The sequence below is a fragment of the Calonectris borealis genome, chromosome 5 (assembly GCF_964195595.1).
Source record: "Calonectris borealis chromosome 5, bCalBor7.hap1.2, whole genome shotgun sequence".
NCBI lineage: Eukaryota > Metazoa > Chordata > Aves > Procellariiformes > Procellariidae > Calonectris > Calonectris borealis.
This window is the reverse complement of record NC_134316.1, coordinates 44,641,698-44,664,455: the sequence shown is the minus strand read 5'-3', so window position 1 is coordinate 44,664,455 and position 22,758 is coordinate 44,641,698. Positions and strand designations below refer to the sequence as shown.

Genomic DNA, 22,758 nt, shown 5'->3' with positions numbered 1-22,758 from the left:
GTGACATGGGAAGGAGGCACAGCAGGAGAAGCAAAGGAAGAAAGGAAGGTTTAAAGTGATGTTGAAAGCTTCACCTTACCAGGTGACACTGGCATTTCTGAGCAGGCAGCCCTGTGTTTGAGTACCTTTCCCCTACTGGGTCTGCTGTGCCAGCACAAACATTGTGTGGGGGCAGCAGCTGTCTTACCAAAACGGCCCATGACTGAGCCACCCACACCCACTCCAGAGCACTGCAGGCTCCAAGGGCCGGAGGGTGAAGCGTAAAGGCTGACAAGTGCTTCCACCAGTGCAGCTCAGCAGGCAGGTCCCAGGCCACTGCTTACACTAAACACATGGGCTAAAGGGGTCTGACAGCACCACTGTGGGCATCTTCCACTGCTACCTGGAGTACCTGTGGCACCCAGGTCAAGGCTGAGCAATAAAGCAAGAAGTGAGCCCGTATTGCTCCTTTCCAAATTTTGGGAGACTTGCTGTTTGCCACAGCCTCCTCTACTTGCTTGGGGACCAGCACAAGGGGCAAAAAACTCCCCCAGGAAACAGTGTTTGCAGGTGCAGGAGCTTTAGAACACGCAAACCAGCAGATGCTCTGCATTTGCTGCCTGCGAGCTCCTCACTCCTCACACCCAGTCTGCGCTGCTGCCTTGCAAAGAAACATCCCTTTTACTGCGCCATCCCCTCGCAGCCCGGAGGCAGCACGATGCCTGCACTCTGATGGGCAACAGGCTGGCAGCATCTGATGCCTTTGCCACCAAACTGGGAAGGCAAGGAGGGGTCAGACATGGGCAGCATCCCAGGCACATCTCTCACCTCCCGTACGTTCCGGGATCCTGACTCCCTGAAGGAAGGTTTGCAGCGGAAATTTATCTGTAAATTGAACACACGTGAGAGGAATCAGTAAAACCATCATACCCCATAGGAAACCTACTGGAGTTTACTTTACTATAGCAGGCCCAGAGCCTCTGGGTATGTTCGATGCTTGCCACGAAACCCCTGACATATCTCTGTTACTGAACAAAATGGGGGCTGGGGTCCCAATCATGTCACTAGATGCTCCTTTTGGTATTGCCTCCTCAGAAGATCCCTCTTTGCAATGACACATTGCAGTTCCCCAATCTCCTTTGTTTCACTACCCAAGAGGAAAGGCTGCCCAGGAAAAGGCTGCTACAGCTTTACGAGCCACAGAGAGGACTTAACAGGCTCTACTCACTTTCTCCAGCTGCTCGATGCAGGGTGTATGCACTACGATCTTGCAGGCTGCACACTTACGCCTGGAAAGAGGTTTTTGCTGGAGGATGAGAAAAGAGGAGGAAAAACATGCATGTGAATAGCAGCGGTCAGAGGCCGGCAAGCTCAGCCTCCCGTTACACCTCCTTCATATATTTCAGGATGCAGAACAAGTCCTATAGGAAAGTTATATACACCTAGACTCCTTGCAAGTAAAGAGATCTGCCTAGAGCAGATGCTCTTGAGTCTGTGACAGAGCAGGGAGTTGCTCTCCCACTGCTTAATCAGTCCTTGGCCTCTTCTGACATTGCCCGAGAGCACCGTGGAAGCTGGTCTGGGAGGCACTCACGGGGTAAGCCCCGTGGGCAAGCACAGGATGGCATCAGTGCTCCATGTCCACACCGCAAGCAGGATCGAGTCTGCAAGCTGGGAGGGAGAACTGCAGCAACCCTGTAAGATCACCGCTGCCTGCAGGGTCAGGAGGCAGCAGGCCTGGGTCTCCAGCACTCATTTTTCTCCTCTACTGAAAGGTTTTTCCAGAGAAGCTGGATTCGGATTCTCTCTCTAAGGAATTCCAGCCTCTCCCTGGAATATCATCATATCACCTCCCAGTGAGCGTCAGGTTCCCATTGCAAACTGAGCACCAGCACCAGCAGAAATTGGGGACGCAGCCCTCCAAGCACGCAGAGGTAGGAGGGACACACTCCCCACCTTGGCAGCCCCCCAGCCCCCCGCGCTTCCCCCAGCAGCAGCAGCAGGGCCTTCGCGGTGTCCCCGTTGGGTGGCAGCACAGCCCACACCTGCGGCCCTTGCCGGGGAGGTGGGTGACCCCCGGTGACTCACCAGCAGCTTCGCCATACAGTTCTGTTCCCCAACGTAGCAGAAGTCCCCAGAGACATTGGTCTCAAACCAGATGTGCTCCCCATAGACCGCAGTCTCCTGAAAGGCACAAGACAACATGTTTCTCCGAGAGCACCCCCAGGTGGGCATCTAAGCCCCTAAAATGCCTTGTGCGAGGGACAAGATACTGGGACAAGCAAGGCTGGAGGGTTGGCCCTAGGTGTAGGCTGGGAGACAAGATGCACAGAACAACCAGGGCCAACATCTGAACAGAGGAAACCTCACAAAGCTGCCGCCATGGCCCACCCGTTGGAAATGAGAGGGCCCCAGGAAACCAGCTCCAAGACCCACGGCCCAGTTGCAGTGTCCTGCACAGCGGGGCTGCTTCCATCACCCCCTGAGAGGAGGCATCAGGGCAAACTCAATACAGGGGATGCTCCTGAAACAGCTTCTGTCCTATGGCCTGAGGATGCGGCTTAAAACCTGCCAGGCTTTGCCTGAGAAGGAGCCGGGGCTTGCTCCTGCTATTTGGTCCCGGCCACCAGAAGACATCAGCTGCCAGGAGCAGAAGACCTGGCAGTGGAGTAGCTACGCCATCCTCCCAGGAACCACCTGTGCCTGCAGAGCTTCTCCACGCAGCATCAAGGGGTGCTGCCAGCAGCACAGACGCTGGCACCAGCTGGTGGCAACGGCGGAGGCCATAAATGTGTCAAAGCTGAAGTCACCTGGGAAGCCTCAGCCTGGGAAGAGCCTGCTGCTTCTTGGCCCGGAGCCCATCCCATGCAACGCCCAGCAAAACGCGCTACAACTTACGCTCCAGTCCACAGCGCTGCGTATCTGCCTCTCCGAATCGCTCCTCAGGGCTAGCGCAGGGTTTGGCTGGGCTACCATGTGCTGGAGGCTGGACTTGGCAATAGCTTTCCTGGAAGACAAGGGAGGGCTGGCTATTAGATCAGGGGAGGAGGAATGCAAAACACAGCCTGCTTCTGGGGTGGGCGGTGAGCAGAAAAGCATCCTCAGGACCAAGCGTCTAGAAATGAGGTGAATCCCCAGCACCACCGGCCGAGGAATACCTGCTCCTGCGAGGCAGCCCCGCGGGACGAAGAGGTGCCGGCCACGTTGCTGATGGCTCGGCTAAAGACACCCTGCACCCGGCAAAAGGCACAGCCTGGGCCTGCTGCGTCAAAGCCCTTGGGGATGACAGGGCCATTGCAAAACAGCCTGGCTCGCTCCACCGAGCTGCGGTGGTGGGGCTGCCTTTGCAGGGACAGCCCAGAGCCCTTGCCCCATAGAGGTTCCCCGCAGCTCTCCCCTACCAAGGCACCTTAGAGCCTGGGGCATTTTTGGCGACCAGCACAACCGGCCAGAAAAAAAGCAGCTGTTTGTTTGGGGCTGGCGAGCTTCTCCCAGATGTGCTAGGGTGGAGGAAAGGAGCCGGCAGAGCCAGCCAGCTGGAGAAAGCGTGCATCTCCAGCCCACAACCAGGCCTGCTACCTCCCTCCAGCCCTACCTGGCAGAAGGGGATGCCTGCAAGCCCCAAGGGCTGCACCGAGAGCACCAGAGGCAGCGCTGGCCCGAGCAGTCGATGCTCAGGGGACGTGAGCAGCACTGCAAGACACTGACGGCAGCCAGTGCCAATGGTGCCGAGCCCCTTCCCTCCTTCCCCGCCGAGCCTGGGTCTGCACCCAGCCTCCCCTCCCCGAAGCATCACCCGCTTGCACGCCGCCGCCATACATACAGCAGCCGGGGGCTCCAGCTGTCCGGGGCAGCGTGGTGGGTGGGCTCCGGTCCCAAGCACTCGGGGAGGGTGGCAGAGGGGCGCCTGGCTCCGGCCACCCCCACGCAGCGCTGGGCCAGCAGCTGGAGGTGGCTGGAGGGGAGCAGCCCGGGCCGGAGGGCATCGCTGGAGCGGCGGCGCTGGCTGAGGCGGCGGTAGCGGCCCGGCAAGCCGTAGGCGGCCCGGCCGTACATGAACTCGGTGGGCAGGCGGTGGGAGGAGGCGCGCCGCAGGCAGCGGGGGCCCCGAGACAGCAGCCCGGCCTGGAGCGGCCGCAGCCGGGGCAGCATGGCCAGCCACCTCTCCTCAGCCCACCGCTCCCGCCGGCCCCGCTCGGCTCCCGCCACCGCGCCGCCATCTTCCAGAGACTCGGATCCAGAGCTGTCGGTGCGGGGCACCCCGTCCCCCTCATCTCCTGTGGGGATGAGGCTGGCCAGGAGGATGGAGGGACCCACCAGGTGGGCGTCAATGTCTCGTGCCCGGCCCCCGCGCTTCGTCTGCACAGCGAACCTGGGGCTGAGGCAGGGCGGCGTGGTGCTGGAGCGGCGGCGGGGACCGGGGCGCTGGGGCAGGCCCAGGCAGGAGAGGGCCGGCAGTGGGGCACCCGAGCCGCGGCGGCGCTGGACCAGCGAGGTGGAGGGCAGCCCCGCCTGGGAGCGTCGCCTGGCCTTGCCCGTGGGCACGGCCACCACGCTGGCGCGCCGCGGCCCCTTCCTCCCAAAGTGCCGCCTAAAAAAGGTTTCCATTGCACCCGGATGGTGGCTGTTAACACAGAGACCAGGAATTAAATAGACCCCCCAGGCCGGGCTGCGGGGCTCAGGGCAGGGGGGACAGCAGGGGACAGAGAGCAGGAGCGGGGAGGGGAGGACATGGCGATGCCACCCGGGGTGCGCAGCAGGGCTGGGACCCGCTTGCTGGGGAGATGCACTGCTGGGGCTCCCGCTCCCCTTGGGTTTCACAGCTCAGCCCAGGGTGCTGTGACGGCAGGGCAGGTGTCACCGCCCGGCCGGGACCCTCTGTGCCCCATGCTCATCGCTGCGGGATCAGCATAGCCCCTGCACCCCGAGGTGCCGATCAGCCCTGGCGACTACCCCCACCGCTCTCCTTCGTTCCCTTGGCGCTGGCCTGCCTGGTTTCCCCGTGGGAACCACACTGCCTAAGCACCAGCCCTGCCGAATTTGCAGCAAATCGAAACTAAACCCTTGCAAATCCTAAAGAAATAACACAACCAGGCAAGTAAAAGCCGGGGCAGGTAGATTTGGTAGAAGCTGGCTGGGAGAGCTGGAGTAGAGCAGAGAAGGGCTAGGAAAATCATCCCATCTGTTCTGCTCAAAACTTCCCTCTCCTGGTGGAAAGGGCTTTAACGGGGCTCTCGAGCTTTCCCTGACGGCATGCCCTGATGTTGCAGCAGTCCGTGGAAAGCCCCGTGCCACAAGTGGAAGGTGCTCTAGTGGTTTCAGCGGCTCAACATGCAAAGGCTGAAGTGGAAGAGACTGAATCTGGCTAGCTCCAGTGCTCCCCTCATCCAGAGCTAGCGCCTCGCTTCCCACCCTCCACCTCCGCCTCTCTTCAGCCGCTAAATAGAGAGGATTTATTCCAGGGCAACTCAAAAAACCCACCAAGACCCACAGTTTGGTAGAAGCAAACTTCTGGCTCTTCAATTGCTCCCAAGGCAGGGGATTCTGGATGATGGCAGCCTGTAGGCACACACAAGCCACCACCTTCACCCTCAACAATTTCCATGCTGTACAAAGCAGCTCCTCTACCCATCACGAGGGTATGGGCACACCACTCACCGCTGCACTAAGACTGGCATCTGCTGCACCCGCTTCTCCCTTCCTCTCTTCTCATGCTCTTTTATGCACTCCCTTGCAGGTCAGCAATACTAGAGGACCTTCAGGAGAACACCCTGGCCCACTGCCCCGAGGTCCACCCAGACAGACAAATTTGTCAGAAGCTTCCATTTTTGTTTGGGATATGCATGTACAATGGGACACACGTGTTACTTTCTGGACTGCAAACTGAAGCTTTTGCTTAGTTCTTGTACCACAAGCAACCCATTGGGCTGTACCTCTATTTCTTTTTAGATGTGTACAAAGCTGAGTTTGTATTTTTGGAGAAGGCCAGGCTTGGTTTGGTCTCCTCCAGCCTGGTAGGCACGGAAGCCAGCTCTTTAGTTTCTACAGTCTCGTTGCCATGCCTGTACTCAGTAACATAGCACAAGGAGGGAAGGAAGGACAGCATTGCCCTCCAGAGAGCAGCATCGGGGCAGCTAAAGCCTGGTTGAACCAAAAGCAAAAAACAAAGTGCCACCTCCTCGGAGGGATTTCTCAAGTCCCACCACAGTGAGCAATGCAGGTACTTGGTCACCCGCAGGTTAACTATCAAACCACCAAGGGTCACGCAGCTTTGCAGAGGGCAAAAGCACGTTTTGCTGATCATCCTGCTTCTAGCCTGTCCCCGACACTGCAGTGCTCTGTTCGTGTTCCTTCTCCCCATCGTCTGCAGGATGATGCACAGTAAATTGCATCGTTACCAATAGGTGTTAAAAATCATCTGAACAAATAAAACATGTTAAAAAACCCAAGAGAGAACACTGCCTGGGTGTGGCATGCTGCAGCAGACCCTTTTTGGCTGGCTTTGGAGGAGCCGTACTGTCCAACCACAGCCCAAATGAGCCGATTGCTCCCTCCTGCCCCAGATACTCCACCAGCATGAGGCTGCTGTACTGCTTGCTGAGCTGCTGCGATGGGCAGGAAGATCTCTCAACACAGCTTCCTTCCTTTTTGCACCACAGTCTCGTGAGGAAATCTGCTAGAACAACCTTGGCTTGACATTTATGTTTGGGTATTAGCTGATTACAGCCTTTTTTATCTTTGGGGCTGCCTGCAAGTGGCACATGGACTCATGCTCTGGCCACCGGTGGTGAAGGTTATTACCAGGCAATGTTGTTGACGGCCCACCACAGCAGCACGTGGCAGCTCAGATATGATGGTGAAGCTATCGCCCTCTCTCTCAACTTACTTCCAATCTGAGCTCCAAATGGTGTATCACAGGTGTTGAGAGCTGCCGCTGGTGGAGCGGACGGACTGAGTGCCAGGGGTGCCCAGGGTCGATGTGCACCAGCAGAGCTGCGTGCAGAGCAGCCAAGGAACCACGCACTGGGAGGAGAGGAACCGGAGAGGAGCTAAGCCCTGGAAATCCCTGGCCTAACACCAACACATCTCTAGGATCTCCACTGTTTGTTGCTGAGACAAGGCAGAGGAGGGCTGGCACCTCTGCAGACTGCATCGCTCGGCTCAGTTAGGTAAGGAGGCTGGACGGAGGCAGCCTGGCATTTGCAGGGTGGGAGGGAAAGGAAGTACTGCTGCACGCACTAGGATATCAACTCTACTTACAAGCAGCTTTGCGCTATCATTTCAATCTCCTTCTGTGAATGAGGAAGGAGCCAGCAGCTCTGGTCTGCTCACAGTCTGCAGTCGGAGCTCATGGGAGGGTTTGGTTTTTTTTTTCCTAACCAGACCCCTCAGAGCTCCTCAGCCTCCTATGATCCCCGCCTGGCATCGGTGGGCAGAGATGCTGCTGAAGCAGGAACATGTCCAGGAGCGTGGGCAGGCAGCAGTGCTGGGGGAGGAGGGGGCTGCTGCAAGAAGCTCCCTGGGCACTCAGAGTCTAAGGACAGAGCTAACCTCGGTGGTAGGACCTAAATGCCCTCAGAAAGTCAAGCAGGGATTGAAGAAGAAAAACTTGCATCTTGTCACTTCAGGGGACACGGAGCTTGTGGATCGGTTGATATGGAGACCCGGCTCTCCAAACAGCCAGCAGCCATCCCTCCTGTGGTGGTGGCAGCTCCAAAACCAGACGGGCTGAGTCCTAGGGCTAAACACACAGTGTCCCTAAAGGCATAGGCTCTGCCCACATCAGGGAGAGCTTCTTGATATTCAGCTCTGTTACTCTGCTTTCCTCCGCTACTTCAAGCAAACCTCCAGGTACCTCACTGAACAGGCCCTCTGTGCCCTTAGACATGTAGAAGGATGCTGTGCCACACACCTGCTCGGCCCTTCCTCCACGTTGTTATTCCCTCTATCCCTCCAGCAGCCTGGTCTCTTCTTGCCAGTGCCCAGAAGCAAGAGAGATCCCAGGTTACCTTCATGCAGTGCCAAACCTGGCACCCCTCTCCTGGCACCAAGGGTGGCAAGAGGACCCTACTGCAGGACACCACCAGCAGCACAACACACAAGCTTTAAGCCCTAGAGAAGCCTGGACTTGAAAAACACCATCCCGAAAAACTCCTCCCGACCTTTCAGCAAACTTCCAGTTAGCTGACTGGAAAGCATTTTTTCCAACCATGGGGCTACAGCAAGGGAAACGAATCCGAGTTTCACCCTGCTCCGTGATAAGCGCCCGTCCTGACAGTGGCTGGTTGCGTCCCGGCTTGCTGAGGGTGCTGGGGAGCTGCTGCGGCACCAGAGCTGGCAGCGTGCAAGCAGGAACCCGTTTCAGTTTACAAGCTGTCTTCCCCTGGCAAGGACGCCTGACTCGCACAGGGAGAGTGTAAGTGTTATTAATAGCCACTCCTGCGTTGACACCAAGATCTCCTGGGCTTCTGTCTCTCTGTCTCCTCCCTGCCAGGACATTGGAGGGACCGAGGGACAAGAGCCCGGGAGCCCATCCAGGGAGCTGCTGCTCATCCCTGCCCCGCTGACACACCACCGCTTGCCTTCAGCCTCGGTTTCCATCACAAGCTTGCACCCCCTCCTGTCCCCATTCTCCCATCCTGCTCCCAGGCATCAGTCACCGACCCCTCCTCTCCCTCAGGCTCCCAGGCCAGCACTCTCCGAGGTGCCACGAAAGGGCAACCTGAGGTCTGCTGAGGAAGGTGCCCCTGTGCCAGTTGGGGAAGGGATTACACTGGTCAAGATGTGGTACAGCCCTCAGGGCTTTGGTTGCAGAGAGGTGAGCAGCGATCAGCAAGTTCCCAAACTGCGTGGTTTGTTTCTACCCAGAATTTCCATTCCAGCTGTAATCTCTCCTACATCACGCAAATAAAACAGAGTCAGGAGCTCCCTGTGCTGGGGACACAGAGCACCCTCCAGCATGAGCGAGGAGATGCAACTCCCCCCAGCACAGGAGTAAGGAAGCTCTGTCCAAACCACGAGCCTTTCAAAGCATCACCAGGGGTGAGTTATGGGAGGTGCTCACCTTCCATTTTAGGATTCATTCATTTGATCTACTGCAACAAGTGCCACCGCCTACACGGGCCATAGCACCTCGCTCCCACGCTCCCGACCTGCAAGACCATGGCATTCCCAGGGCAAACCGTGGCCAAGGACATCCTCGGTTGTATCATCAACCCTCCTATACTGTGGAGGAGGAGATTACTGCCACAACCTTAAAGTTGCCCTTCCAAGCTGCAGAAGGCAGTTTCTGGCCCTTGCAGGACACTCAGAGGGGAACAGTGAGCCCTGGGGTTGATCCAGAGGACTTCAGACCTCCTTCCTAGTAAGAAGGCAAGGCAAGGGCTTAGAAACCGGCTGGTGGTCACATGCGTGCAGCTGCAGAGGACCTCCTCCTGGCCCTGAGGTCTCTGCACGTGCAGCCCCAGCACCCCTCTCTGCAGGGAGCTGCGTAGAGGCCCCTGCCAGGGCTACTGGGCATGAACAGTGAGAGCAAAGCACCCCTGGCAACATCTAAGGGCTTTGCTAACTTGCTCAGAAGCCTGTCAGGGCTACTTTGGGCACTTTGGTTGACCAACCTGGAGGCCCCAGGACTGCCCTGCTTCACAAAGGATGGGCAGCAACATCGGTTTGGCCTCTTTGTACCCATCTTGCACGTGGCCGAGTAAGAGCACAACTCGCAGCCTCCTGCTCCCACACATACACATCTCTGCTGCACGGCGTCGCAGCAGTGCCAGCGCTGTGGACCCGATGCAAATACCCTGACACACCCCAGACACGAAAGGGTAATGGGATCCCTGCACAAGATGGCCAGAAGTAAAACTCGCCCGCTGGCTTTATTTCGGGGGACAGGAATTTCACAGCACACCCCAACTGGCAACGACAGCTCAGCATCACCAGTTCAGCATCACTTCTGACTGGGGGTGCCCCAGGTGGATCACGACGCAGTCCACACCAGGGATGAAACATGGCCACTAACTATAACACCACACCACTTTCTCGTTATTCATGCTCCATCTGGAGCTGCGGACGCCACATGGAGGAGATGCAGCCTCTAAGCCGCCTTCTTTCAACAAGCAAGGCAGGGGGACGGACGCAGGGACAGGGACCAGCAGCTCCTTGCAGGGGGCTGTAGGCAAGGCAAAGAAACGAAACACCACGGCTTTGCAGCTTGTCATCAGAAGCTTCTCCAAGGGGCAAAGCCAGGTGGAAGGAACTGCCCAGGGCCTCGCAGCGACCTAAACGTGGTCCCCACTGCCTGGCCGAGCCTCGATCAAGGAAAGGCAAAAGGGATCAGACATCCCAACCCTCCTGCCTGGCCCTTCCACAAGAAAATGCTCTTAAGTTCAGCTTGCTGGGAAGAGCAGGGGCAGTGAGCAGAAGGGCCTGAGACTTTTTTTACAGTTCCTAGCACAACCCCACGTCCTTCTGGTGGCAGGTCCATCCCACCTCTCCCCAAGCTCTGCACGACACCCTGGTGTCACCTCCCCTTCACTGCCTTCTCAGGGCGAACCTGAGATGTGCTTTAAGGCACATCTGCCAGACTAGCTCAGACCCTCCACTTACGCTTCATGAAGTCAAGAGTTTGCCAGCCCTAAGGCTCAGAGCAATGTTCCCATTACAACAATGTGATTTCTTTCCCAAAATCCATGGAAGACAGTGTTTTGTCTTAATTTAAACCAAAGCCGTCTCCTTGGAGGCTCCTGGGCTGACTCCGGGCGTTCATATCCCTTGACAACTTTCCACCATCATAACATTATGAAGTTTATTTGCCACTACAGTATATAATCTGCCTCCTGGTTATCAAGAAACCTGACAGCCCTGATTTAAACAACCTGTCGCTGCGTTTGCTGGGGGAGCCTCGGGCAGCGAATTAACCTGGGATGAAACGCAGAGGGTGAACCACCACCATCGGCGTGCCACGGCTGAGGCAGAGCAGGGGTCGGGGGAGAGGCCGGCCATGCAGTTTCTATTTTGGTCGCCTCAGCAAGACTGGCAACGCAGGCTGGAAAGGGCTTTGAGAGTTTCTTCTCTCTGAGTTCCCTTTGCAGAGCAACATGCACGAAGCAAAGCAGTGGGGGGCTCGGCAGGGCACCCCAGCGGTTTAGGTGCCCAGCCTGTGGTTTCGTTAGCAGATTGCCACCGTTCTCCCCAGGGCTGCTCCCTTCCTTTGGTACGCACGGCTCCGTGCCGCCCGTACAGGAGGGACGCAAGGGACGTGCTATTTAAAGGGAGGCCGGTCCCACAGCTCAGCTGTCTGATCCAAACTCCCCGAGCAGCCCCGGAGTTTTCTCCCAGCACGTAGGGACGACATCCCGGCGTGGGGATGACATCCTGGGCAGGGCAACACGCAGCGTCTGCTCAGGGCAGCAGCCCCAGGCAGGAGGCGGTAAACCCAGCGTAAAGATAAAGCTGCAGCGTGGCAGATGCAGAGCGCAGGCAGCGATTCCCAGGGCTGGGAAGTCTTCGGACCTCCCAAAGGCATGCAAAGACCTTTGCACTTCCCAAAGCAAAGCCAAGAGAGCCTCAGGCGCTCAGCTACAGGCACAGATAACGGAGGGATGAGAGCCGCATGCCTCCAGCAGGGATCGGGAAGGGCATCCCTCTGCTCCCGGCAGAAGAACGGTGCCTCACTGCCACCAGGGGAGATGCCAAGAGCCCGCAAGTCTGTCCTGCTTCCCTAAACTATCCCAGGGCAAAGCGGCTGGGATCCGGGGGTCCCGGTGAGGCACAGGCTGGCTCCCCCCACCTCTCTCCTCTGCCACATGCAGATTTCCCGCTGTCATCCCCATGCCACACGGGCTGCCAGGATGCAGCCAGTGCCCCAACAGGCAGCAGACTGGGTGGCTGGAAACGCACCTCTGGCAGGGAAAACCCTTGCCCTCCTTCCGAAGAGGAAACAACAGCCAGGTGCCACCGAGTGCCACGGTGGTTGTGTTTCGCAGAGCCCCCACCTCAGCCCCAGGGACCGCTCGTAGCCCCACGGGCTTGCTCCGGCCTCCGGCAGCAAACACCACTCAGCAGGAGCAAGGCTGAGGGTCTTGGGGATGACTCTGGAGTCTGCTCCCCCCTGCCTTTCCCCAGCAGAGTGGGATCCGGTACCTGCTCAGACCATACCCACAAACTAAGGGCTGCCTCCCCCAGCCCCCTCCCATCCCCCACCCAGCACAAAGAAAAGCAGCAAAACGTGGGGGACGAGGAGGAAGAGGAGGAGAGAAGAGGAGACCGTGGGGAAAAGCCCCCGTGACCTGATCCGGAGCGGTGCGGGGTCCCTGCAGGTGCCGAGTGGGTGGCGGTGGCTGCGCAGCGGCGGCGGGCCAGCCCTCCCCAACCAAGTCCTAGTTTGGAGAGCGAGCGCTCGGCTTCTCCCTCCGCCTCCTCCCTGCGCTGCAAACCCTGACAGCGTTCGTTAAAATAACCAACTGCACTTCCTCTCCGAGCAGCCCCGAAGCCGGCTCGCCGTCGGCCAGAGGCACATGCACCAGAGGGAGCCCAGAAAGAGAGGGGTCCCCAGCTGCCCCCCAGCACCCAACTAAAACTGGGGGTGCCACCGCTTCCCTCAGAGCGGCAAGAGGAGGATAAGGGGAAGAACCCGCCGAGGAGGCGATTCTCTCCCGCTTCCTTGGGACCTCGATAAAGATAAAGGGGTTTGCCCGGCTGATCGGAGCGGAGCCGCCTGCCACGGAGAGCCTGTGCTCGTGCACAGGAGGCAATTTGCTCCCAAGTTACGGCCAGCGTCCGGGTGGGCTCCACAGACGTCTCAGGAGCTTTTTACTTCCCCTTGTTGCTGCAAACCCCCCATGGGACCTCTCGCGGCCAGGCTGGGGACTTCCCCGTCACGCTTCGCCACTACCCCCAGTCCCCCCAGCTGCCCCCAGGGAGCTGCTCCCAGCCAAATGCAACCCAGTTCCCTTTTGGGGCCACGAAACCCATCTCCACTTCGGCCTTTGCAGAGAGGGGGGCCATGCCAAAGGCCGGCTCGCTCCACGATGCCCGCAAGGGGTGAGTCACCGGCTATTATTTCGGTCACTTACCCAGCGATGGGAGCCGATGGCCACACACGTGGCCATAGTGAGTCAGCGCAGGCGGCCACAGCTGGGACCTCGTCCTTTCACACCCTGCCTCCTCCCGCCTGCCCCTTCCCCTTGCCTACATGTCACGGCTAAAATTAGACGGGGAGCTCTTTTCCTCTGTGTGTAGGAGCGTGCGTGAGCGCGTTTGGACCATGCCCAGCGTCCTCGGGGCCTGGAGGGAGACTACAGTAAGACGATCATAACAAAACGTCAGGGGAGGCTGCTGCCAGCACGATGAAGGCGGCCAGCTGCCTTCCCTGACGGGTATCTTGAAAGCGGTTCACAGGAAACCATTAACCAGAGGGGAGCCAGGCCCGAAGGCTGAGCTACTGCCACCGCCGCCGTCTCGGTCACGGCAGAAAGAGCGAGTGGCCTTTGGGAAGCGGCGGGAGGCAGGCGTGGGTGAGGACATGTGAGCAAACCTCTCCACCACCAAAGCTGCTGCCGGGATTGCGTTCGGCCCTTTTCTCACAGTGCCAGCGGGGAAGGGGAGCTGGAGATGCCCAGGGCAGGCAGGAGGAGATGTTCACCCCCTGCTCAGGTCTCTCTCCCCTCAAACCCGGCAGCTGCTGAAGGATGGAGAGGGCTCTGCCCCTTTCCCTACCTACACAGGGTAGGTGTCCTTCGGACTTCCCTTCCCAGTGCCAGGAAAGGGCCGGTTGCCACTAGCAGCCAAGCAGGTCCCGGCGTCCTCGCAGACCCGGTACTGGCTGTGACCACGGGAGAAGGGCTGAGGAGGAAAGGCTGTGGAAGGGCCCCCAGAACGGTCCCCAGTCCATCACTGTTCAGACCCACTTAGTAGGATGGGCAGGATGTTTTCCTGGTGTATTTATCAAAGAGGAAATTCAAATCGTGCTATAACCAGCTGCCCATCCACAGCAAAGAAGTCCGGTAAGAGACGTGTGCGGTTCCTCTTCAGCCAAGGGAGCTTCTCTCCATCTGCCCCGTGCCCACCCTGCTCTCCCCGTCCCCTGTGGTCTAGGCACAGCAGAGACCCCCCCCCGACACCGCCTGCTGCTCCTCACCCCCGCCACAGTCCCACCTCCCTCCTGGGCCGCCAGGACCTGGACTTGCAAATGGAAACAGCCCGGAGGGATGCCCAGGGCAGATTCTAGCTGGCCCCCAAATCCCTTCCAAGTCGATCAGACCAGCAAGAGACCAGGTCACTGGTTCTCCAAGTCCCTTTCCCTGGAGGGAGCGGGAAGCCCAAGAGCCCTCTCCTCAAGCCAGCCAGGCCAACCTTCCCGCTGCTGTTCTCCTCCTTCCCCCCATGACTTACTAAGCCCTCACCCTGCAAACATGCACACAGGTGAATGGGCGGCGAGGGAGACCTTCAGCTCCCCGTGCTGCTGTCAGAGGTTTCAGTCTGCTGTGTTCAAGCAGAAACCACTGCTTCGAGCCAAGAGGCTCCCAGCCCCATGCAGCCCTAAGCAAGGAGACCCTGGTCCCACGCACCTGAAACCACACCACAAGTGGCAGCCCCTGCAGGTGTCTGCAAGGGGGGGAGGGCTCAGCATCCCCGAGAAACCCGGTCCCCAGTGATCTCCCGCCCCCGCAAAGCCTGAGGCTAAGACAGGAAAGACACCTCCTGTTTCTGCGTCCCAAGCCATCATCGTGACCCTGTGACTAAGCAAAGCACATGCCGACTTGCCACCCGAAAAGCATTTGTTGGTTTAACCGTGACCCTGTTACTGATATCAAATCTAATCTTTGGTTTCACTTTTTCACCTCATGGCAGCGAGCTACCAAGTCTTTTTCTCCCCCACCTCACGTCAAAAGTAAAGTAACTCCTTTTAGCGATGTTAAATCTATCACTTCTTGGTTTTGCTAAATGTCAGCTCTGCTACAAATGGGAGGGCAGGAGAAGTTGATTTTTTTTCTCCTCCACCCTTTCTGTTCTAAACGCCCTCAGCATATCTGCTCTTACGTGCTTCCTTTTCTTCTCTCATCCTAAAGTCCCTCCGTCTGCCAGCCTCTGCAGCCTCACCGCCGGGCTCTTTTCTCCCACCATCCTTCGGAGAGGAGATCCCAGGGGAAGAGGCCCTGCCGGTGCAGAGCGTAGACCCCTCTCCCCCTTCCCGACGTGGGCTCACACTTCACTGCAGACCGGTAGCGCAGGGCTGCCCCACTCTGCTCCCAAGTTTCTCTGCTCCCAATCCCACAGGGTGACACCGGGTGTTCCGGAGACCACTGGAGTGGGGGGGCGGGGGGGTCCAGGTGCAGAGGTTGGGTGGGTGCCGTTGTGCGGCTCTGAGTGCTACCAGGACACACGAGCCCGTGCAGCAGCGAGCTGGTTAACAGCTGCCTTGGCTGGAGGTTTGCCTCTGAGCATCAGCCAGCCCGCGGCAGGGGCTGATGAGTTTAAGCCAGCAAGCTCACTAGCCGCTTCACCCACAGCAGCACAAAAAAAGCTCCACGCGGACGCTTTGCAAAGCCCTCCCTTGCAGGAGAGAGGAAAGCAAAACCAGGAGCGAGTCGACAAGACCCTGCAGAGGGGACATGCCACAACACTCAGCTAAAGCAAGCCCCAGGGAAAGGGCCAGAGCTGCACAGAGGAGCTCCGAAGAGCGACCGTGCCCTCTGGTGTTCAACCCACGGCACTTTGGGCCTCTCCAAACCCCATCTGCCTCCCCTCTGCAGAGCATTAACCAGCCACGCTGCCTCTCACCCCTAACACCTCCAAACCACTGGACTCCCAAGCAGCACTGGGACACGAGACTTTTGTGTCTACAAGGTCGGGCAAGCTGGAGACCGAGCGGGAAACTCCTCAGGACGCCGTGCAGACGGGACGATACCCAGAGAAACCGTTTAGCAGAAGCCAGGAAGCAACAGTCCTCAGTGGGGGTCTTCCACCGCGGCGCTCACACAAGCGGAGCCAAATCCTGATCAGGCTGATGTGCTGCGCCACAAAGACCATGGCATAAGGAGCCTGGGAATGGGGCCTGGGACTTGTCCCTATCTCCACACCTCCTCGGGAGCACTTGTGAACCCCCACCACCATGGCTAGCCTAGGTATTGGCTCCCACACGGCAACTATGTCCCAGCAATCGTGACTGCCTCCCAGGCCCTGGTTTCCCACCATGTCTGGCAGCCCCAACCCTACTGAACTTCAGGCCGTTTCGGCCATTTGGCTAAACCACCCTCTCAGCGTTGTCATCTTAGGTCTTCAAAGCGCTCAGCATGTACAGGGTCTAGGTGCTATGGCCCTCACGTCCACAACAGTTAGGACATGGAGGAGGAAGACCTCAATTGACCTTTACCCCAAACACCAGCAAAACGGGGGCTGCCATGTTAGCCGATGAAAGTCCGGCAGGTTAGTGACACAGGCAGCAGGCAGGCAGCCTGGCTTTCGGCGGCCTTGGTTAGTGCAGACACAAGAGGGTGACGTGGGGTGAGACGTGGGTGGGAGGGAGGAGAGCTCTTGAGCAGAAACGTTGCGGCAGCTGCTGGGACTGCACAGCCTGTGCAAGCCAATAAAAATACCACGTACTTATACACCGCTGGTCGGTGCTTTATCCTCCTGGATCCCCATCGGCCGGGCTGGCTGCCCTGGAGACAAGGGAAGACACCTTTGTGGGGCAGGTGGAGTCTAGGGACACAAAGAGAGTGGTCAGCAAGCCCTCCCCACAAACACACCTGGCCGCCCAGCACACGGCACCGTCCTCCCCCTCCACAGCTTTGCTGCCCCGGTGCCATCCCTCCACCCCGCACGCTCTCCCCACGGCCTCGGCGTTTGCAGACCCCAGGGGCCCCAATGGCACCTGCGCCACCACCCCTGCCGTCAGCCGTGGAGGTCAATGCAGGCAACATGGCCACGGAGCTGGGGTCAGCCAGGCCGTTTCTCCCTTTGGAGCCAGTTAGCAAACATCAAGCACCACACTCCGACTTCTGGGATGCTAACCCAGCCCAGTCCAGTCACCTCCAGCCTGACCCAGCCTAAGGGTGCCCAGGCCCTGCACCTCCATAGGGTGCACGGCTCAGGGACCAGGGTCAGGCTGGCACAGAGAGGGAGCCCTGCTTCCCTCCCTCCTCCCCTGCACCAGCCCGGCTCCTGGCAGCCTTCACCTGGACCGCTGGGTCCGGGCATGGATTTGAATTTCAAATAAATCATGAAGGCACTCGCCAAGCCTTGCACGGAGGAGCATTGTTTGGGCAGGGCAGGGCAGCTCGCCTGATCCCAACCCTCCGGTCCCTGTATGTGGGCACCGAGCATTGGGAACCCCGACCCACCGCCAGCCAGGGACCGGGGAGCAAAGCTCTTGGTGACCCAGCACAGAAGGGGAGCACCTTTCTTGGGACCCCTCTGACACCTACCCCCACTACATCTGCTTCCTCCGTCGTTCAAACGACAAGAAAATTTGTGGGTGGGTAACACTGTTGTTCGAGCCCAGGCGGGGGGTCCTCGCCGGCAGCCTCTGCCAGAGCATCTCCTGGCCCCAGACCAACCAGTAGCCCAGCCGGGAGCCGGGCTGGGGAGCTGGGTGCCTCTGACTGTGCACCCCGGCAGCTCTCACGGGACAGGAACCCCGCTGCCTCTTAATCCCGCCATCTGCCAGCCTCCGACGGGTGCAAAATCCCTGCAGAAAACATCCCCCCCCCCGCCACATTTCAGCGGCGGCAGCTGCCGGGCGCTTGCCGCCAGAGTGCCCCACGCCATGTCCCCTTGCGTGGTGACCTCGGGCTCGGGCGGTAAGAGGCTTAGTGCTGGATCCGAGCGGCTCCTGGCCGGGGCCGGAGCAACAAGGCAGGACGAGATACAGATAATCTGATTGAGAGGGAACTTTCACACAGAGGGGCCGGCACGTGGCCAGCTGCACGGCTCCCCGCTCCCTCTCCGGGCTGGCTACGGGCCGTGCCCGGAGGCCGGGAGCTCGGGAGGAGGCTCCGAGCTGTCTTAGGTGCTTCTGCCCCATGACTCTCCATCCTCAACCCACCGACGAGCCCTGCCCTGGAGAGGAGGTGGGACACCCCCCCCAGTCAGGGGGGAGCAGGCAGGAAGGAGTCCCCCCGCTCTCCGGCTCCAGATCCGCACCTGGGCTGCCAACGGTAAGTGAGGGATGGGCTGTTCCGGCACCCACGTTTCCTGTGGGAGCCGAGCTGTGCCAAAACGAGGGGAAAACCCTCTGCATCGAGCCTCTTCGTTAGCTCCCCTGACTTCCTGGGACAGCCAGCCAGCAGGGCCACGTGACTTTCTGCAAAGCCACAGCGTGTTTCGGAGCCGAAATCGCTCCCGCCCCGCAGAGAGCCAAGCTGCAGCTGGCGAGCAGGGGAAGGGAGATGGGGTGAGCGGAACCAGGGGAAGGGGCAAACACCGAGTTTTTCCCTGCTGGTCCTGGGTGGGATTTTCACACCTCTCTGGCTGGGAGCCCCCCCCTCGTGATGCTGGGACCAGGCTGTGGTGCAGCTAGAGCCTGCCTGTGGTGCAGCTAGAGCCTGCCACGAGCCGGCGTCCTGCGGTAATGCCAGGGGAGCGGCGGCAGCAGCTCAGCCGTGCCCGCCAGCAGCAGCCGTGGGGTGCACTGAAGGCATCTCCCACTGACTCGGGGCACGTGGAGGGACAGAGCGGCAGCCAAAGGTGGGACTACCTCTGGCCAGACCTCTGTCTGCCCCCGGAGAGGGGCTTTCCACACCAGTGCCACGTACCTACCACCCTGCACCCGCATCTTAGGCAGCACCCAAACCCCCAGAGACAGGTCCCCAGCTCCCACCGGTCCCTGGGCAGGGCTCCTCTGAGACGAGGGACGCTCAGCTCATTTCCCCAGGCCCCAAACCACTGGGAAAGGCTGACAGCCGTGAGATGGGCAAAGCTCAGGCAGGCTGTTCCCAGGCGCGGGAGCAACGGCTGCAGGTAGAAACTGGAATTGGCAGCCTAACCCAGACAGCGCAACCTGCCCGGCAGGCAGGGCTGAGGCAGGAGGCCCATTAACTCCTACTGTCTGGGACAACAGGGACTGGAAAGAGGTCCTCTCAGTTAGTCCCTGGTGAGATGAGAAAGAGTTTCCCCTGGGGGCAAAGCTCATGGTTAACTACAAAGTTACCACCCCCAGGCATCAATCCCTAAACCACAGGCAGGAGGAGAACAGCGCTGGGACTAACACGCACGGATCGGAGGACTCCTGGGCACTGGCCTGGCCAGCGCAGTCTCGTCGCTTGCCGTGGCAGAGCTTCACCCTCCACCTGACGTCCTGATGGGGAGAAGAAAGCCTCCCAGTTCCCAAAGAGAGACTGCAGCTGCTGCTGGGCCTGCAAGTTGCAACAGAAACACGGGGTATTGCTTTTGTAATACTGAAGAGCTGGCCCGGGGAAAGCTGCCGGACTCAGGATCGCAAAGACAGAGGCACTTATTCCCTCGGAGCCTGCTGCCAGCTCCAGAACCAGCAGGACAGGTTTCCCCTATTTCCACGCCTTGTCCATATCCCTGAGCCGGTCCTTGCACCAGAGTCCCTACCTCTAAAAGTCTCTCCGGCAGAAGCAATTTACCTCCTGCCAGTCCCTGTCTCTTCCGAAGAAGATGGTTTATGGGCCCAAGGGTCAAGGAGCCTGAGCCTCAGCCTGCAGCCCTAGCTCTGCTCCGGAGCTCAGCATCTCAAAGTCAGCACCCGTTTACGGGAGCCAGCAAGCAAGCGAACGCGTGGCTGAAAGCTAGCTCAGGAGCTTCAGCTCACGGAGTCACCTGGGAAAAAGAAACCAGAGCTCCTCCGAGAGCGGAGCTGGAAGTTATATTTAGAGGCTCTGGCAAGTCTCTGGGGAGACTGCTCCCCAGGCACGACACCACGATGAGAGAAGGAAATCCTACGCTGCATCCCCCACTGCCTGCTGGAGCTCAGGTTGCCTTCCACGAGAGCACCCCCCCCACCCCAGAGGGCTGGCCTCGCCCTACCAGCATCTGCTCTTGGTCCCCAAGAGGACCCACGCAACCAAACAGCCCCCAAACTCTCCTCCCTTGCAACATCCGTGGCTCTGCCTCTCCCCTCTCAACACTGTCTCCTTGCAAAGACCTGTGCCCGCTCCCAGTGCCCCCTACCCCTCCGCTGCCCTTCTCTCTTCCCATCGGTTTTGTTCAAAGAAGGGAAAAGGTCCCTTGTCCTCCCTCCTCTCAGCCCCTTGAGGAGATGACAGGGTTTCCCAGAAGAGATGCTCCAACTCCTACGCAGATTAGAGGTCCTGCCACCTTCTCCACTGCGGGCGCACGGCACCGCGGCAGCCCCTGCTCTGATCTCGGGAGGGCAGCGGAGCCGCCGGCGGGTGCCCGGGGCTGGAGAGACGAGGCAGGTGGCAGGCAGGGACCATGCTAGGGAGGGCCCCAGCCTCCGGCAGCACCCGGGTCTCCCGCACTCTGATCTTTCCCTGCCTCATCCCAACAGCCCCACCGGGAGGTTGTGTTGGCTGCCGACAGGCACGGCTGCTCAGCGTGTCCAGCGCTATTGTATTTTCCCCTGGGCAAGATCAAAAGTCCCCGAGCCACCCCACGAGAGGTCAGGCCTGGAGCAGAGAGAGCAGAGCAAACACGGCAGCGGGAACAGCTCTCCCGGCACATCCCACCTGCCCTGCAAACAAACCCAGGTGTTGCGGCAGGGGACAGCCGGGGACTCCCACGGGTCTCGCTGGCCCAGGCCCAGCTAATGCCACCCGTCACCCGTGAGCTGGATGGGGAGCAGAGGGTGGAAGGTTTCAGAGCTAGAGGCATGCAAAAGCTGCATGCATGGAGGAGGAGGAGGAGGAGGAGGATTGCTCAACAGCGAGCTGGCAGCAAGGTGCATTGTGAAAAAGCCTGTCCCGAGGTAAGCGCTGCTCTCAGCCTGCCAGCAGATCGCAAACTTCAGGCTCCTCACCACCGTCTGCCAGGGCGCCTGGGGCTTACCCCACCGCACAGCCCTTCTACTGCACCCGGGCTAGGGGAAAGCAAACCCAAAGCCCCGCGCCCTGGCTGGACCCGCTCACTGGCCAAGGGCCAGCAGGTTCGAGGGGACGCGGCAGTACCCCCCGCCCCGCGCAGTGGGGATGAGGAAAGCTGGGCGACCGTCCCACCGGCACATCTCCCCCAGCTTTCACACGGGCATGTGCGTCAAGCTGCAAAAAAGACGGTGACAAGCGACGTCCCAGAAAAGATGTAGGCGGGTGCTCGGCTCAGTTTCTCGAGTGCCGTTTACCCACATGCCGTGCCACCCACAGACCTTCCCCGGGGCAACGGTAGGCGCTCCTGGGCTCGCGTGCAGGCTCCAGCGCTGGGCCTGCCAAAGGACCGCAGCCGAAAACTTGGTCCCACGCTCTCTGCAGGGCAACCGCCCACCGGCTGCCCCGATGGCAGCTACGCTCCCTGTTTACGCTGCCACAGCGGACCCGGCCATCACACATACCTCCTCTGAAGGGGGATGTGTTAAAGACCCTAAAGCCCACAGGGAAGACCAATTTCAGCATCCCACCTTTCCGGCACGGGGGAGAGCAAGAAAGGGGCTTTGTCCCCAGCACTCGCGCTCCCTCCTCAAATTCCCCCTGGAAAGGGTAAACCGTGCTGTTCACTCACAGCACAAGAAACGCGGCACCTAGGAAGGAAATCTAATCCTAACCACCTATTATCTGATCAGCCCCAATCTCTTTATCAGCCCAATTAAAAGAATTACCCATCCGTGGCCTCGATGCACGTATTGTGCACTTGTCTCCGTCAGCTCTGGAGCCAATTACTCCACCCTCCTGTAAGGCAATTACAAGGTACAGAAATAAGCCCGCTTGCAAAACACAGGGGACTAACGTACCGCCGGAGGCCAGAGCTCGGGGGCTCACCCCTCTTTTGCTTCAAATCCCCTCGGGGCTCACCTGCCCTGGGGACAAGGCGGGCCCTCTTGCCATTTTGTGGACCTGTCCCTCGCCTCGCCGTGGCCGTGCCTCCCGGCGTCACTGCGGGCAGAGCCCAGCAGCACGTGCCCACCTCGGGAGATCTCTCTCCTTGAAGCTGGGGCTCTCCAGAGACTCACCGCTGCTAGCGGGCAAGCTCCTGCCCATTGCCTGTTTCCTCTAGACCCTCTTTCCAGACCCATACGCTCTGCCTAAAGCTCAGAATCGAAGCGGGTGCAAATTTCCTCACCGATGGCTGTTGGAAAGCTTTTGGGGGATAAGGGTTGGCTGTGCTTCTTGCCAAAAGAAAGCGCAGCAAAGCCTTCCCCCGCAATTCCCTCGGAGGAGGTGGAACTTCAGGTCACCCTCAGCTCCGACGCTCAGGTAGGCACGAATTCGGCAGCATGCAGCCAATTATCCTGCACGACTTCCTACCGAGCCCACCTCCCACGGGCGCATGTGGGAGCCCCTTCCTTCTCGGAGGCCCGTGGGAATCTCCCCTCACTCCCCTGCAGCTCCAGGTGCTGCAGTCGTCACCCCAAGCCAGAGGAAACCGGGTCCACCGTCAGCGGAAGAAGAGCGAGAGAAGCATCCCGACGGGCATTTCCAGCCGTCCCGGCGGGCGTGCTGGCCCCCTCCAGCTCGGCACCTCCTGCCTGTCCCACTTTGCCTCTCCCCCACGTGTCCATGCTGCAGAAGGTTGTTCACACGTGGAGAACTTCCACTCGGTGTAGGCTCTGATATACTTTGCAGGAACGGCAGCCCGAACCCCTGGGAGCCAGAGAGAGATGCCATGCAGTATTGGAGATACGCCAGAGACTGCCAGGAGCTCCAG

At 59.5% G+C, this 22,758-nt stretch overlaps 1 protein-coding gene across 2 annotated transcripts in view; it reads right to left on the bottom strand.

Moving 5' to 3' along the window:
• The window catches only part of DGKZ (diacylglycerol kinase zeta), a 29,336-nt gene extending 20,745 nt beyond the window's left edge, over nucleotides 1–8,591 (bottom strand). For both annotated transcript variants that reach the window (XM_075152198.1, XM_075152199.1), the window contains exons 1-5: nucleotides 3,803–8,591; nucleotides 2,878–2,986; nucleotides 2,068–2,163; nucleotides 1,208–1,285; nucleotides 808–864 (exon numbers count right to left, since the gene is read on the bottom strand). In XM_075152198.1, coding sequence (XP_075008299.1) covers nucleotides 808–864; nucleotides 1,208–1,285; nucleotides 2,068–2,163; nucleotides 2,878–2,986; nucleotides 3,803–4,587 — 1,125 coding nt within the window. In that variant the 5' untranslated portion in view covers nucleotides 4,588–8,591. The remainder of the gene's footprint in view (nucleotides 1–807; nucleotides 865–1,207; nucleotides 1,286–2,067; nucleotides 2,164–2,877; nucleotides 2,987–3,802) is intronic.
• Between the last annotated feature and the right edge of the window lie 14,167 nt (nucleotides 8,592–22,758).